This window comes from Fundulus heteroclitus, unplaced genomic scaffold (genome assembly GCF_011125445.2).
Source record: "Fundulus heteroclitus isolate FHET01 unplaced genomic scaffold, MU-UCD_Fhet_4.1 scaffold_63, whole genome shotgun sequence".
NCBI lineage: Eukaryota > Metazoa > Chordata > Actinopteri > Cyprinodontiformes > Fundulidae > Fundulus > Fundulus heteroclitus.
The window spans coordinates 1,455,428-1,472,601 of NW_023397066.1; the positions used below are offsets into that span (position 1 = coordinate 1,455,428).

At 38.4% G+C, this 17,174-nt stretch overlaps 1 protein-coding gene across 1 annotated transcript; it reads right to left on the bottom strand.

Annotated features, from left to right (window-relative positions):
* Positions 1-9,052: 9,052 nt before the first annotated feature.
* On the bottom strand, positions 9,053-13,941 carry LOC110367656 (immunoglobulin lambda-like polypeptide 5). Its single transcript, XM_036133460.1, has 4 exons — positions 13,925-13,941; positions 12,036-12,160; positions 9,686-9,991; positions 9,053-9,608 (listed from the first exon to the last, which is right to left on the bottom strand). The coding sequence occupies exons 1-4, from the start codon at positions 13,939-13,941 to the stop codon at positions 9,457-9,459; spliced, it is 600 nt and encodes a 199-aa protein (XP_035989353.1). The 3' UTR covers positions 9,053-9,456.
* Positions 13,942-17,174: the final 3,233 nt, after the last annotated feature.

The window sequence follows — 17,174 nt, forward strand, 5'->3', positions numbered from 1 at the left end:
CCACAGCCAGAAAACTGCTTGTTGTTGCAGCCAAATGCTGCACATGTCGGCATATTTATGTTGTGATTCTGCGACAGTAGGGAGCATCAAGATGGCGGCAAATGACGTCAGGTTTTCGGCCAATCAGATATCCAGAGAATAAATACAGATCAGTGGGTTCTACAGAGTCCTGATCATCTAATTAGTTGATCCAGGTGTTTTAAAACGGGGCCATGGCCCTCAGGGCTCCTTCACGTTCTTCCTGCTCTGTTTCTTTAACTATTCAGTTTATTTTTAATAATTAGGTTTTTACTTTGTTTAGACCGTTGTAAAGTTCTTTCTACCTGTAAATAAAAAGTTTAATAGATGTATCGATAAGTGTGTTTTACTGTATGTGAACAATTTCAGCTGTTCTGGTTTATGTTTTGTTTCATTTGGTTGTACAAGCACTCGAATTGTCAAAATAATGGATGCATCGATATAATATATAATAAAATGAATTACTCAAAGAATTGTGTGGAACTCAATATAAACTTACTCATTCACGTACGCTCGGATATGACATGGCAGATTTGAGCCACTTTCATATGTGGTGCTGAACCCGACTCTGATCTTTTGGACTGTGACTCCAGTAGGAACAACCAGGCAGCTTTTATGGGACGTTGACGTCGCGTTCTATCAACAATTGTCACAACTTTGGGCCTGTAACGACTGGAAGTGATAACAGTTAGCATTAGCAAGACAGACAGCAACGTCCTGCCACAGCACTGCTCAGTGGAGAGACCGTGAGCTTTTAGCAGATCTTAAATAGCCTTAAATCTGAAAATCAAGATGGAAGGCCTTAAAAAATTAATTCATAGAATTATGTTCAAGTCTTTTTGTAAATGGGTCTTAAATTTCTACGACCATTTAACACTACGTCAAATGCACAATACAATGCTGCCATGACTCTGAATTGTGCTTTATTAAATGTATTTACAACTTAAAACACGCTCCCTGCAGAACAGCTTTTGTGTTATTGGTTAGTCTGCATCACTCCACTTGATGGTCCATGAGCGGAAACAAGTATTGGTGCTGCCGTTGTCATGGAAAATGCTAATCTAGCAACATTTTGCAGCAAAAGAAGCAGTTTAAGTCTTGGTTAAAGTCCTGGTTTTACACAGCAACTTTGAAGTCTACTGCTGCTTATGCAAAATACAAGCAATATAAAACTGAGTGTTGGGTGTACGGGTGATGGAGTCGCATTTAGAACGTGCTGTGAACTATCTGAGACGACATATGAGTCAGTTGTGCTGCCCCGGCCCCAGCACTAGCGATGTTTCTTCAATGCCGCCTTGGACTCGAACAACAGTTCTCCAACTCCCGTTAACAGCCTCAATGCCTTTTTTGGATCAGAACCTAAATTGCGAGCGAAGGTTCTCTGGATTCTCCACATGGTTACTAAATGCCACTCGTGCAGCGCAAATGGTTTGCTCTAAACAATGTAACCCGATTCTGACACCGTCAAGTAATTCAAGTTAAAACCGCTCATATAGCCGGCTTTAGACTAGGGGACTTTACCAGGAGAGAACTCATTTCTGAAGTCACTGGACCGTTTGGGCTCATTTTCAATGAAACACCTGGGCTGACATGTAGGTTTCTGGGCAGGAGAACAGGTGCAGTCTAGATACCTGGAGTCTAAGCTCATTGTGCATGCAGCAGCAAACGACTTAATAATTTTTCAGAAAATGTAGATAAGGAACATCCAAGTCCCTTTTTTAACTGCATCTTACCTAATATTCCACTTCTCAGGAGGATCGTGTGGAAAAAATCTCCCAAAATAAATTTTTCCTCCAAAAGGCCCTCTTGTTCTCATAGGCTCAATCTGAATACCCTTATAGAGCAAGGACTCATCAGCCAAAGTGGAAGTGTGTCAGCGGTCGTTATAAGTGCTGTCTGATTAGTGCAGTCAGTAAGGAAGGAGGCAGGAAAAGTAGCCTGTATGCTTTTGCGGCTAGTTTTGCCTAGGAACCCCATGCCGTCACTTACCGGAGCTAAGAACCCTTAAGGTATCCCACAATCCTTTGTGTGACATGATGTATCAGCACAGCCCCCTCACGGAAATCAATGGAAATGTCTGGAGAGAAGAGAGCGTGCATTTGTAGTTATTTTTCAGAGGGCTAGCAGACCCAGATTTGTCTCACATCATCCATGACCATTTCTGTCCCGTAATGACGTCAGAGTTAAAGACTGAATTCAGCACAGCAGTCTGAAGCTCCCACACTCCCCATGGAGTCCCTACTGTTGACCCCATGAAAGACCAAGGAGCAGAAGCTAGAAGCTATTATGAAGGTATTCAGATGGAGCCATAAACTTGTAAGACAGTTCGCTTCTTGCGACTCTGTCATGTTCAAAGTATACGGTGAGAGCAGAGGAGCTACATTAAACAGTTAACACTGAAGCTAACTGGATACATAAACATTAAAGGTGCACATGTGCAGCAAGCGAAAGCTACCATTGGCATTAGGTGAGCCCGTTATTGAGCTGTGCATTTCTGGACAAGCCTACTGGTATATGGGGGACGAACCTGGCTGGAAATTGCTTACAGTTTACCTTGCAATTCAAAGATTTTACTATGTATTTTTCACAAAGAGGATGTGTGTTACTTGGTCACAGTGTCTCTTCCTGACTGACTGAAGACTTTCCCATCAAATTGCTGCATTATTTACAGAGAAGAAAACTTCTTTGGGGTAAGGACTCGTTAGACAAAGCAGAAGTGCATCAGCGGTCACCATGATAAGTGTCAATAGTGACTGTGAATAGTACAGTCAGTAAGGAAGGAGGTAAGGGAAGGAGCCTGTACGCTTCCTCTCATAGCTCCTTTAGCAAAGCAACCTTACAATGTCCCTTACCAGCTATAAGGAATCCCACAATCCTTTACTTGACATGATCTCACGGAAATCAGTAAAAAGGTCTGGAGAGCAGAGAGCACGCACCTTGTAGATCATTTTTGGAAGACTGTAGGTCCAGATTTGACTCGCATCATCCGTGTGTGTGTTTCTGCTGCGTAATGACTTATGAGTAGTCCGAAGTTCCTTTCTTCCCCGCAGTTTCTTACTTTTGATACCGTGAAAGGTCCAGAAGCAGGAGGTTGGAGCTATGATTAGATGTTTTTGCATGCAAAGCCAGGGGTCTGCCTTGGTTGGAACTTTGCAGACAACTTTGCCTACAAGCTGAATTCTAACGGTATGTGTGCGTTCACAAACACACGAGAATCTATCTTGTCCTGCTCCCATCTCAGTCGTTTGGGCCCTAACCAAAAACACTTCAGGCCAATGATATTGCAGTGTTATGGTTTAAGGCGGGACATACCAGTTATTATGAAAGCAAGAGCTGCCGAGCCCAGAGACAATAGAAATAAACATGGCAGTGCCTAAAGACGCACATTTAGATGCTGCTATCGCATCTAAAAACATCACAATGATTTTTGGTCTGATTGCTCTGTATGTTCCTGACAGAGCACTTTGCTCTCAGATTGCACATCTACTGGAGTCTCTAAACGTAGAATGGGAGGTAGATCACTTCATGGTAGTTGCATCTGGCCTGGTGTTCTGTTTAGCTGTCAAGTTGTTATGAAGAGAGATATTGGCTGGGCTCCTGCTGCCAACAGATTCCTGCTCTGCTATTGGTTCATACAGTTGGCCCTGTCTTTCAGTGGTTAATCCCTCCCTTCTAGACTTAGCTATTTGCTTTGCTGTCTTTTGCCCTCTAGACTTAAAAACAGGCTCAGAGATGATCTTCTTAGCTGTGTTCCTCCCAGATGAAGCCACTAAGGGAGCTACTACGCCTTAAGATGGACGTCCAGGTGTAGATATGTCTTTTAATGATTTCAAGTGTGGTGAATACTTTTACTTTGGACTATTGCTCTTCTAACTGCTGAGCCATAAATATCCATTAGTTGAGATGGCTGAGAATGAAGGTTCATGAAATATTTTTCCACAGAGCAAAGCTGGGAATAATGAGGTGATGCACAGATGTCCTCAGTGCTGGTTCTGTGTTGTTTGTGCTTTAATATGTACAGAGATTCACATAATGACAAAAAATATGTAATAATATTTGCATTAGCCACAAGTTATTAAACCCACAATGTTCAAGTTCACTTACTGACTCCCAGCAAAACCTGCCTGTGTTCCCTGACATTTTAAACACAGAGATAGAAAAATATGTTAAAACATTAACATTTTTAGTTGACTTGAAATGCAGTTAAATTGTAACCTTACCTATTTTGTCTACCAAAAAATCAGTTGCTAATAAAATAATGCCAGAAAAAAAAGAATTATACATCAATGATGTAACCTATTTATCATGTCTCTTCTAGTTTATCGCGATCATGTCTTTATAGATCAGCAAATAAAAGAATCCACAACTACAGATAAGACTGCTGATTGGCAGCTCTGCTTAAGCTGATGACTGGTTTTATCGTCCGGACTTTAACTGTGACAACAGATGGAAAAAGAATCTGCCTCACTTAACGCACAAACACTAAAAAAACATTAATGTTCCCACAGAAACATTCAGCTTGGTGGTGAATTTAGGAACACAGACTGTTTCTGTTGTTTACCTTTAAATGCTGGCATAACTGCTTGTCCATGACCAGGAGATGGTGCTGTTTGGCTGTGTCTGATGATCAGTGAAGGAAATATAGATATCAGCTTCATAGATAATAAAATGAGAATAAAGTAATCATAGTAATAAAGCTTAAAACCCATCAGGTAACTGTAATGGGACAGATATACAAACATTAGTTGTCAAAGAAGTGACACAGACATACAAGGAGGATTAAAGCAGGAACTAAAAGCTGACTCCTGTCTCCTCATTCATTAGAATCAATAATCTTTGTTACTGTGTGTTACCATAGGAAATGTTTGATGACACAAACACTGGGTCAGGACGCACATAGAATATATATATATATATATATCACACAGGTGCAAAAATACATTCTTTCATCACATTTTTTCATAAAATAAGTTCATTTCAATGAACAGCATGCTTCATGAAAAGCTTAAAGTGTTCAAATAGTCTTTAGGGTCCAAAAAGTCTGATATTAGTCCCTTTATGAACATTATAAATTACTGTTATTGCATGAATGAATCACCCAACACTCCCTCGATGATGCACTGGAGCAAATGCTGTGCACAAATTTTAAACCTTCCTTTTACAGAACTGTGCAATCTGCATGGATGAATGTCCAGCCAGACATTCCCTAAGAAATAGAGTATGCTAATAAGATTACCAGTTGTGTGTTTGTAACACGTAACAGACCACAAACCTCTCAGCAGGGGGCGATAGCCCTCACAGCTTTTCGAACAACGCTGTTTTTGAGTCTGTTAATTTTTTATTTAATGCTTCTGAAGCATGTATCTGATGAAACTGGCTCCAACAGTGTGTTGGCCGGGTGGGTGGGACTTGCAATGCCTCAGGCCCTTTTTTGCAGACAGCATCCCACAATCCCCCGTGCTGTCCTCAACACCAGTGTTAGGTCCTTCCTCTCCTGTGCCATGCACATTCCATACCAAACTGTCACACTGAGACACAAATTGCTTTCTACTGTAGCTCTGTAAAAGTTTATTAACAGCTTAGTGGAAAGTCCAGTCCGTTTCAGTTTCCTGAGGAAGAAGAGCCATTGTTGGGCCTTCTTCACCAGGTAGGAGGTGTTTGCAGTCCAGGAGTGGTTGGAGGAGATGTTAATGCCTAGGAACCTGATGCTGTCCACACGCTCCACCACCTCACCCTGTATGCAGAGAGAAGTGTGTTCAGTGCTCCTGGACCTCCTGTAGTCTATCATTACCTCCTTGGTGTTGCTGGTGTTCAAGATCAGGTTTTTCCTGGAGCGCCTCTGTGTCAGATTGTGGACCTTCTCTCTGTTGGGGGTCTCATCATTGTTGGAGATAGAGGGGGAAGGGGGTTTGCCTATCCTCACCACCAGAGGGCTGTTGGTGAGGAAGTCACTGATCCAGAGCAGGCTGTGGAGCTTCAGAACCAGGAACTCTGAGACCACGGTGTTGAAGGCTGTAAAAGTCCATGAATAGCATCCTAACATAGAATGAGATACATATGATGATAGTAGGAAACCTCTGAGGAATGAAACTCTGAAAATAACTTTTACTATAGAAAATGTATCAAGTTTACATTTTCAATGTAGTTTCTATGGTCCAGGATGATTGAGTATCAAGGATGACAGTTGATTAAATATTGAAATAAAACCTAAATCTCATTGTACACAAAATGTTGTGTAATGATATACTTAACTGTTAAAGGACATGTTCAACACAGTCTTGATCACTTGAGGCTATCCTGGTGAGGCAACTGCAAAATTAGTTTCTAACTCACAATGATGTCAAGCTGACCGCTCAGCACCATGGACAGTGCTTCTGGACAGGGCACTGGATATCCATCCATCCATTTTCTGACCCGCTTACTAAGGGTTAAATTAGACCTTCTCAGCCCTGAATGATTTTAAATTTTAAATGAAACTCTGTGCAGAAGCACAAATGCTGGAGAAAGACATCTGAGCAGGTGACTCTGGCCTGATGCACCTCTAAGTTCTGGGACCAGAATATATTGTGACCTCAGACGGGGCTGTCAAGCTTCTGGCCTGAAATGGAGTCATTTAAATGATTTGATGGCTTTCGTCTGAAAATGTCAAATTAAATGTAAGATAGAATATTTGTACTTGCACCAAACTTCAGTTTTGTGAGTTTTTTTTAATCTTTAGCTACTTAAAAATGTTTCTCACCCATGTAAAAAGAGGAAACACGTTGAACGAAATCACAGACTGCCACATTAATATTATCCAAAAAAAAAGTGACCATCCTGGAACTTTAAGGATCATGTGGACAAAAATATATCTTTTGATTTCAGGTTAAAAAATGCACAAAGCAGAAGGTCTCCTTGAGGCAGTAATTCTGCTTGAGTTTAAAAAAAAACTCTTAATTTTCCAGTTAGAATATGGGAACCTCTGTTTCATCACCCCTGGAGTTGCACTATCTGATGGTCACAGAATTTGGCAAAACACCAACCCAAGTCATTTATTTCCTCAGTTTATAAACCAAGCTTTCATTTTTACAATCTGAGCTCTCAGGTTTACAAATGGACTTCATTGTCAAAGCTCCGAGTCAGACTTTTCTGTTATATTTAAACTATCTAATAAATATTAGTAGCTCATACTGTCTAAACCTACTGCAAACTGTTTGTGGCTCCTCCTTTATCGCTGTTGTTCCTGATGATAAGTTTAAAATAAAAAGAGAATTTAGCCAAATGTCTAAGTTACATTCTGCTCATTGCAAATGAAACTCTCACTTTGGGAAAAAGTAGTTTGACAGCACACCAATGTTTCTGTTTGTGGAATTTCTGCTGCTTATTAATCAAGATAATTAAAAGGTTAGAATTATAAAGGTTGTGGAGAGGGGCTCTACAAGTTACTATAATATATAAGAAACTACACCTCCAATTAATAAATCCCTACATTGTGGCATAAACTTTAGATATACTCTAATGTAATTAAAACAATAATACCAAACCTATGTTTGACACACTGAGCATCCCAGGGTTAAGAGTATATGGCTTAGAAAAGGGAGACCCTTCCTGGCAAACTTGCTTCACACGATGCTCCAGAGGGCTCCTGAAATGCATCTGCAGGTTTTTCTTCAGCCATCAGCAACTGAAACATGGAGACTGGAGCTGAACCAACATGGCCGTCCTGTTCTGCTGTGGTCTTCAGAGGAACAGAACAACGTAACTTGTTTGTGCCGGCGGTTTGTGGGTCTGTCTCAGTGTGGTTTGTGTCGCTCTGATCAGTGAGAACAGAAGTGCAGTCGGCTGCTTTGCTTCTTATTGAAGCTGAAGAGTCTGATGGTGTTCAGAAGAAGGTTTGCAGAAAACGTTGGTATAATTAAAATTTCACACCATCATTGCTCTAATGCTGCTCCTGTCACTCTTCATTAACTCCCAGTTTTTCACCTATTGGTCATAACTGGTTGTCTGTTCCTCAGAGAGGTCACTGTTTTTGCCTTTAATTGAGTCAGAGGTGCTTGGCCAGCTCTGAGTTCAGGGTCTGAGCTGTTTCTCTCATAGATGAAGAACACAGGTGCTTCCTGGACTGAGTCTCTCAGCTCAGCCGATGCTTGTAACTGTCATTGTGTTATTAAAGAGAAAAGCCACAGCCAACGGTGTGAAGGCTGCAGAGAACAAACCCACACAGCTGCAGGAAGGGTGCTGCTGATCTGAAGCCAGATTTGGTTCTGTTTTCTGAGAACTCCACCGAAGCAGAATGGGTCTTAGTACCGCCCAATAATAATCAGCCCCCAGCTCATATTAAACTAAATCTTCTTTAAGCCAAAGCTTCACTAACTGACCCAACTGCTGTGAAACCAACAGTCCAGATTCTTCCTGCTCAGCTGCAGTCTTTCTCTCAAAAGTCTTTTTATTTTGCTTTTTGTCCGCCTGTCGTCCTCTTAATGTCGTCCCAAACTGAAAGCATTAATATTTTGCAGAATTTTACTTGTTTTGTCAGAAAATATTTTGTGTCATTAAAGCTGCTCGTTAATTAATAAAGGGTTGGAAAGTATTTCCGTTTGATTCTTCTGTTTTAAATAAAAAATAATGAAATTATCTTTAAGTAATAATAATTAAAAGTACATAACATTGTTGTATTAAAAAGATGGGACAAATCTGAGTGGTTAATTTATATTTTATATCTGACTAGATTCTGTCATAAATCTAGTCAGACAAACAATTTTTATATACATTTTTGTCTATATGAATTGATTGAGTTTTACTTTGTAAAGTGCTTTTAGATGACATGTTGTTAATTGGTGCTAAATAAATAATATTTAATTGAATTCAATGATTACAATTATTTAAATATAAATTATTAAATGCATCTAATAAAGTATTACTATATCTAACTTCTAAAACTAAATAAAAAGTTTTTTTTAATTATTAAATTGGATATGCAAAATTTTAAACTTGCAGTGAACTAAACTGAAAATAAAATAAACTAGGCTCAGAGTTTCAGAATGAATGGAATGCCAGCTTTATTAATTAGGGCTTGTTTATTTAAAGAATTGCAAAAAAAAATACAGATAATTACCTTACATTCAATCTAACATAAAGAGAAGATAATCTGATTTAAAGGGTTTTAATAAGTGAGGCTCGCGTTATTTTTCTTCCTGTAAAACTCAAACTTCAGTCCAGCGCGGCTCAGATAAAAGGAAAACATTCAGAAACTGGAGAGAGAATAAAATGATAAAAGGATTAACTGTTAAATCAGATAAAAACAATCTAATCAGACATTCAATAAAAAAAGCAGAAACGTGTCCAGAGATGTGCTTTGAAACCAGAAAAAGGATTTTTGTTGTTTTGACCTCAGAAGCTGGATTATGTTGAGGATGCAGTTTTTACATTCAGTGGTTTGAGCTGCTGGAGGATCCTTCCTCAAGCTCCCTGGCCTCCACAGACGCTGAGCAGGGAGAGGCCGCAGAAGCAGAGCAGACTCTTGGCTATCAGCACCGAGTAGAAGAGGCAGAGCAGCCTCTCTCTGAACCAGTGGGGAGCAGGAGGCGGAGGCTTAGGCAGCGCAGAAACCACTGGGAAGCAGAAAGAAACATATCAGGGATCTGCTCTCCGACACACCGACCTGGATCATGACCTGACCGCTCATTACCGATCTTCGTCTCTGGGGTCTGAAGTCGCGCTTCGTGCTTGACGGAGCAGCTGTACTCATAAGCATCATGAGGATCCTGATCCACCATCATGATGGAGGAGGTGCGTCCTCCCTCCCTGAGCTCCAGCTGCTCTTCCTCAGCAGGAACCTCCTCCTCAGAACCGCCCTGCCTCCTTTTCCTCCAGGAAAGCTGCGTCTCAGGGGGGTACATGTCTGAGGCGACACACAGCAGAGGCTGCTTCTCCTGCGGCCTGGGTTTGGACGCCACCGAGTACAAGCTCACCGTCGGGGCCTTCACTACATCACCTAAAATAGAAACACATTGAAACACAGCAAATAAACCGGATTTCCATGACATTTAGCAGTTCTGGTCATTTCTTTAAATGGGAAAAACATAAAAGAGCTTATTGTTCCTTCAACTTTAACACAAACACTGAATAACAAAAATCATCGCTATAAAATCTAGAGTAGCAATTCAGACAATGCTGGAAAAGAAACAAGAACCAATGATTGCTTCACTTCCAAGTAGCTCAGCCATAGAAGCCTCTCAGAGCCCAGAGGTAATGTGGCTGCAGGTGTCTGAGAGCAGGAGAGGCCTCCGGCGGTAAAACGGGGCCCCCAGGAGCCGTTTGAATCAAAACTGACAACCTGTAATCATCTCTCTACATCTACAGCAAATGTTGAAGAAACGCAGAACTCTGCAGTTTGAGAAGGTAGAAAAAACCGAAAGAGAATCTATGCCTTCAAATTCATTAAAATCCTTTTTACAAAAGTTCCTGAAATAAAGGCTTGATATGACGCCCCAAACCAGCAACATGACGTTTGAAGCTCGTTTTCTTTAGAGAATATATTGCAATAATAGTAATAATAATAATAAAGTACTGATTTTAGTTGTAATTGTTAAATGACCCAAAGTCATCTGCCAAAGTCCTTTATAGGTTGAAGATGTCAAACGTTAAAATGAACTTATTTAAGGTGCTACAACATAGATGTAAATTTACATCTTACCTCCCAAACATAAACTGTTTTATTAAACATGTAAATCCTTTTTTAATAATAATACAATATGGAACATTTACAGGAATAAAATATCAAACTATACAGATGTTGTTTTTTATTTCATATAACTTTACAAAACAAATCTTTGAAAAATCTTCCTAAAATATAGTGAGGTTTATACAGAATTTATTTAAATTGTTTGACTTTGTAGAATGTTAAATCATGACACCCTGAAGAAATTAATGATGAACAGGACAGCTGTTTAGAAATTCAGTTATTTACAGGAAAAATTTATTTCTGTGTTTATTTTCTGCTTTATTTTACAAGAATAAAGTTAATATTTTTATTGGCACGCTGCATGACCCAAACTATTTATTAAACATGGACACTACTGATTTTAACCAACATGTACATGTGTGCTGAGCTTTTATTTAAATTAAAAATTAATCCTAAACTTAAAGAAGAATTGTTTACGGATACAAAATGTACATATAAATTAGATTGTTTTTTAGCACAAATCCTTTGAATCCAAAGCGACATGTTTTTATTTATTTATTTTTTTTTAATGTTACATGACCTTTTGTGAAGTGAGAACTTTGTTTCATAAATATCTACGATAGAAAATATGTTGCCATTTTTTAAGAATGAACGTTTTATTTATTTCTCTGCTTTAAAATAATGAAACACATATGACTTTTGCCAAAATGAGGATAATTTCTAATCTAATTAGATGAAAAATAAGATAAACACATTTCTGGTATTTTTTTTCTGTTGTGGAAATATAATGCATTTACTCAATAACAAAAATTCTGCTAAAACTGCATTTATTAGTAAATCTAAATGTAAAAACTTTGGTTGTTTTTCAGTCAAAGTTGATGTTATTAAGAGTTATTATCAGACCCCTGGTTCAGATAATAAGATACAGTCAGAATCAGGGGCATGTTTCTTCATAAATGTCTTTAAATCCAGTTTTACTGTGAAGGAAAGAAGACGCTAAAAAACAGAAAGGAGCATAAAATATCATCCTCACTGTAATCGCCAATATCTCCAGATAATAACTAGATGACTCCTTGTATCTGAAAAACAACCTGGGATTAAACGGCACTTTTACTAAAAAGTCAGCCGGAGAACCGATCTCAGAATTTCTGCTTCCTGCTTTCTGGGTTCTGGATTTTCATAAAAGAAACATCTTCTGGATGTTAAACTTTGCTTTTTCAAAGTTTTCTGTTGTTTTAGACCGCAGACCGCAAAACATTTCTGGTCAATTAGTAAATATTTACAGCTCTCAAATCATAACTGCAATCATTTCTGCATCTTAAACAGCAGATTAGCAATAAAATCTCTTTCTTACCTGTTACATAGAGTTTTGTTCCAGTCCCAAAGATGAGAAACTTGCTGGAATCGTCCGATCCTACCACAGTGTAACTCACTGATACAAAAACCTCTGAGTACGAGGTGGGAGGAAGAATCCAGTTTCTGGAGGAAATGGATGGAAGGGGCCAGGGTGTGGCTAAAGGCGAGCAGCACCTTCTGTTAAGGTGACTGTAGATCTACCCTAAAGTTAAACATCTCAGGTAAAACGTGTGAAGAAACAGAAGTGGCTGGAAATACTCTGAAAGAAGTGAAGCTCTTCCAAAAACTGAATAATTCAAAGCATTACATTGATATGTTTCTGCACACAGAGAATGAAGTCTCAAAGATAAAAATATAATTATTCTCCACACATTGTGTTAAAAGCTCAGAGGATTTCAGGAACTTTATCCACCTGAAATTACAAACCTGATAAAACTTACATATAGCTCTGCAGCAATAACGTGTAAATGCAAACTTTTGGTATCTGTGAGAAGGTAAGGCATTAAAGAATATTTCACCACTTGAACTGCGATGACAAATGTCACTATGTCTTTTTTATAGGTGATTAACAAAGAAAAAAATCTAAATTTTATACCACATTTAAACTTTTTTCAAAATAAACATTGCAACACACCATGAAAGCCCCTTTGAAAATATAGGAGACACCTCAGACTTTAGAGATCAACATCTAGACTGCAAAATAAAATCTGTACTAAATCAGCTGAAGCATATTTTTTTCACAAAGTTTTTAGTGGGCAGTGTACCAGACCCACCTTAGATTTTGGCACAACTCAGCCAAATGTGTCAAAACTATATCAAATGTGTTTTTTACCTCATAAATTGGAATCTGGTCACATTTGCTAAGCCTGTCTGTGCAGCGAAGCATTTTTCTGAGAAAGTCAAAAATATTTGAGAGATAAATGGCATCTTGTGTGTTTCAAGTCAAAACCGAAAGTATGTGTGAAAAATAATTGTCAACTTTACAAACATTAAGGTCTCCTCCTTAAGGATTTAGAAAAAAAAGCATGACCATTTCTGGTCTATCTTTAAAGCTGTAGAAGAAGGAAGGATTGCTTCACTTTCAAGCTTTTTGTTATACTGGATAAAATCATGGTTCCATCCTGAAAGTAATCAGTATATTATGTATATGTGATTTGAACTCTAAACAATAACTGACGTCCCAGACTTATTGAACGAGGAAACAGTGGATCGATGAAGTTCCAGCACTTTTATTGAGAAACAGAGCAGAGATCACACAGATGGAAAGTAATCACAGCCCTCGGTTCGACCGACCGTCTGTCTCTGTCCCTCTTCGCCTTCAGGCTCTCCCTAATACTTCCAACAACACGCCGAGGGCGATTATCATCCAGTTCGGGATGAGAACCGTCAGAGATGAAGTGTGGAAAAAGTGGAAGGACGCGCGGATGTGTAGTGAGATGCATATCCGCTTCAAAGAAGACTTTTCCAAAGAAGATTGGGATGCTGGTTCCAAGCTGTGTCCTCTGGCCTCTGGTCCAGGATGCCAGGAAAAAGGGGAAGAGAGCATTACTGAAGGAGGGCTATGCTCTGATTGACAATTATTGTGTGGACCCTAACTGACCAACATTCTTTAGTTATATTGGTCTATAACAGGTACTGTGAATTTACCTTGTTAGCTAAAGGTTTGATTACCTGAAGGGTTGTTGCAGATGTTATTATTAAGTGCTGTTTGGGATATCAGCTACTCATTCCCATGCAAAACCTTTCAGCGCACACTTGGTACTTCGTAAATATTATCTTTTTTTTCTTTGAAATACAAGGGGGCTGAAAAACAATGTGAAATGTAAGGCAACTTTTCTTTTTTGTAAGGAGCAACACAACAATATTACTTTCCTGCAAGAAACTCACTCAGTGGAGGCAGACATGAGATTCTGGAAACAACAATGGGGAGACAGCATTTTTTTCAGCCATGGCACTTCACACTCAGCTGGAGTGATAATTTTGTTCAACAGGTTTTCTGGAAATGTGATTAACCACATAAGTGACATCAATGGTCACTGGATAATGATGGTGATTGAATTTAATGATGTAAATTGTATTTTGATCTGTGTATATGGATACAACGGAAAGTTACAAAACAAACAACTTTATGCTTCTTGGAGAAAGATGGTGGAAGAATGGAAAGTGACCTATACTACTGACAAAGTTATTTCTGGGGGTGATTTTAATTTGGTTCCGGACCTGTGGATGAAGAAATCATAAGCAAATTCACCATGAAAACAGATCTGATGGATTATTGGAGCATGAAACAGCCTAATACCAAACAATACACATGGTCTAATTCAGCCAGTAATGGCCAATGCTCAAGGTTAGACTTTTAGTTAATTTCTACCAACCTGATAAATGCAGTCCATAAATGTGAAATATTAGCATCACCTTTAAGCAATTAACATCCACATGAAAAAAGACTCGGAGAGGATGGCAAAAATATACATGAACAGATGAAGAATAATTACAATTGATAAGTACAAAGTATGACATTTAGCAGGGGATTTATGTCAAGACAAACATTTAAATAAAACATAGAAGGAGCCATAGAAATATGAACAACAAAAGGGTGGATACAATTAGAATAGCAGAGGTTGGGAGAAGTTATAACTCAATTTTGTGGCATATCTGTTTTTATTTTTAGCTTTTCAAGAGATAAAAAAAAGTTTTTAAAGTCATTGATAAACCAAAGGAGGGTTTAGCATATCTCCATTAAACACAGTGGATATGATATTTACCCAACAGCAGGATGATGTTAATAGTGTCCGAAACAGGCAAGGGAAGATGGTCCACATGAAAAAATGACACCATATAGTGTAAATGGGGCCCATCATTAATTTTCAGAGGAATCCAATCTTTCATCTCATTCCAGAAGCGATGTGTAATAGGACATTGGTGAAACAGATGTTCCAGAGTTTCTCTGTTATCATTACAAAAGGAACGTTGATCCACCTCAAATCTAAATATTTTTTTTAAAAATTTGGCCACAAGAAAAAACAATTATGACTTTAAAGTGTGTTTGTTTGACTTTAGGTAGAATAGGCCATTTAACAAATTTAGAGATTTCTTTATTGTCTGTATCTGAACTAACAGGAATATCTCCCTTCCAAATGGAGCTATTATAATCATAAAATTTTATTGCTTTCGAAAAAACAATTAATTTATTATTAGATGTTTTGTCAAACAGTTTGCATTGTGTAATCAACAAAGTGGGCAGTATTGGTGGGGAGTTATTAACCTAACATGTTTGATCAAGTTAATTAAAGGCGTTGGAATCGATTTACACAGTTTGTTATAGTCTCTTAAATAACAAATTAAATCACATGTTAATACAATCTGAATAATTTAAAATACAGCTGTTATCATCCATTAAATCTGTGACAAAAATAATGTCTTTGTTGAATCATTAATTTTTGAAGACAGATTTACGATTAAGTGTTTTAACGTTGTATTATTATGGAGAGAAACGCTGTGGGTGAATATCATTTTCCAATAATGCTAAATCTGCTTGTGGAAGTTGGGCAGCTTAATTGTAATTCCGTTTAGCTCAAAACCGAATTTTAGAATAAAGTCTAAACCTCCTAATTTATTAAACATGGATGTTGGAATGTAATACCACAGAGTTTGGGTGCGACATATAAGATTTTATCCATTTAATCCTGAAGGTTCCAACCATTGATTCAATATCTGGAGCTTTAATACCACCTTTATCATATTCTTTAACCTACTGAGACTTTTTGATGTAATGCGTTTTATTCGTCTATTGAAATTGGAAGATTATTATGTTTGCTTTATTTATGCTTAGAGTATATATACAAGGACTAGCAGGGATAAATAAGTTTGTAGATACCTTCAGTTTTGGATACAGTAGTTCTGCCAAATATAGTAAGGTGTCTGGTTAACCAGTGACCAAGACATTTTTTCATATCCAAAATATAATTAGAACTATCATCTAGTTTTTTGATATTGTCAGCCCTAGGTATTTTAATTCAGTTACAACTTTAATTGAGGCAATAGAGGGGTCAGAACATGTATGAATAGGAAGTAGTTTTCATTTTTCAATATTAAGGGATAAACCAGACGCTTCAGAGAAAATAGAAATAGTACTGACAGTTTTATCTATCATTGATTTATCTTTTAAAAGGATGCAACTATCATCTGCAAATTGGCTTATTCTAAATTCTCTATCGAAAATTGTGATACCTTGTTTGTCATTGGAGTTTTTAATTAATAAAGCTAGCAGTTGTGTTGTTAATATTAAATCTTCAGGGAAATGGGACAACCCTGTCTGATTCCGCATGATATCTCAAAACCAGGAGTTAATCCTGGGTTTAGAGAGACCATGCTACTGATGTCAGGTTAGAGCATTTTAACTATGTCACAGTATTGTCTTCCAAAACCCGGAACCCAGACGTTCCGAGACCAGGAACCCCTCCTCGTCCCTTGAATCCGTTAGGAGTACCAGAGGAGTACCAGAGGCCGGATAACTTCTCTGGGCCGGCCAAGCTGCTCCTGTCCCCTGTTGTTTTTGCTTTTTCATTTTATTGATATATCTACTCCTAAGAATGGCAATATCTTTAATTTTGAATTTGAACCCATCCATCCATTTTCTGACCTGCTTAATCCCTCAAGGGGTAACAGGGGTTGCTTGTGCCTATCTCCAGCTGTCAATGGGTGAGAGGCGGGGTAAACCCTGAACAGGTTGCCAGTCTGTCGTAGGGCAACACAGAGACAAACAGGACAAACAACCATTCACACTCACACTTAAGGATAATGTAGAGAAGCCAGTTAACCTAACAGTCATGTTTTTGGACTGTGGGAGGAAGCTGGAACACCCACAGAGAACCCACGCATGTACATGGAGAACAAGTAAACTCCATGCAGAGACCCAGGGTTGGATTTGAACCCAGAAACTTCTTGCTGCAAGGCTACAGCTGTTATTGAACTTCCATAAAGAGGAGAGAATCGTTTTCATCCTGTCAAATTAAAAGGAAATTGAAATGCCACAGTAGTCAGTTAATTTATAAAAAAAAAAAAAAAAAAAAACACGTGACGCCTTGTGGCAGCAGTGTGCAACTGCAGGTGCTACAAGCTGACCCCGGAAGTGCAT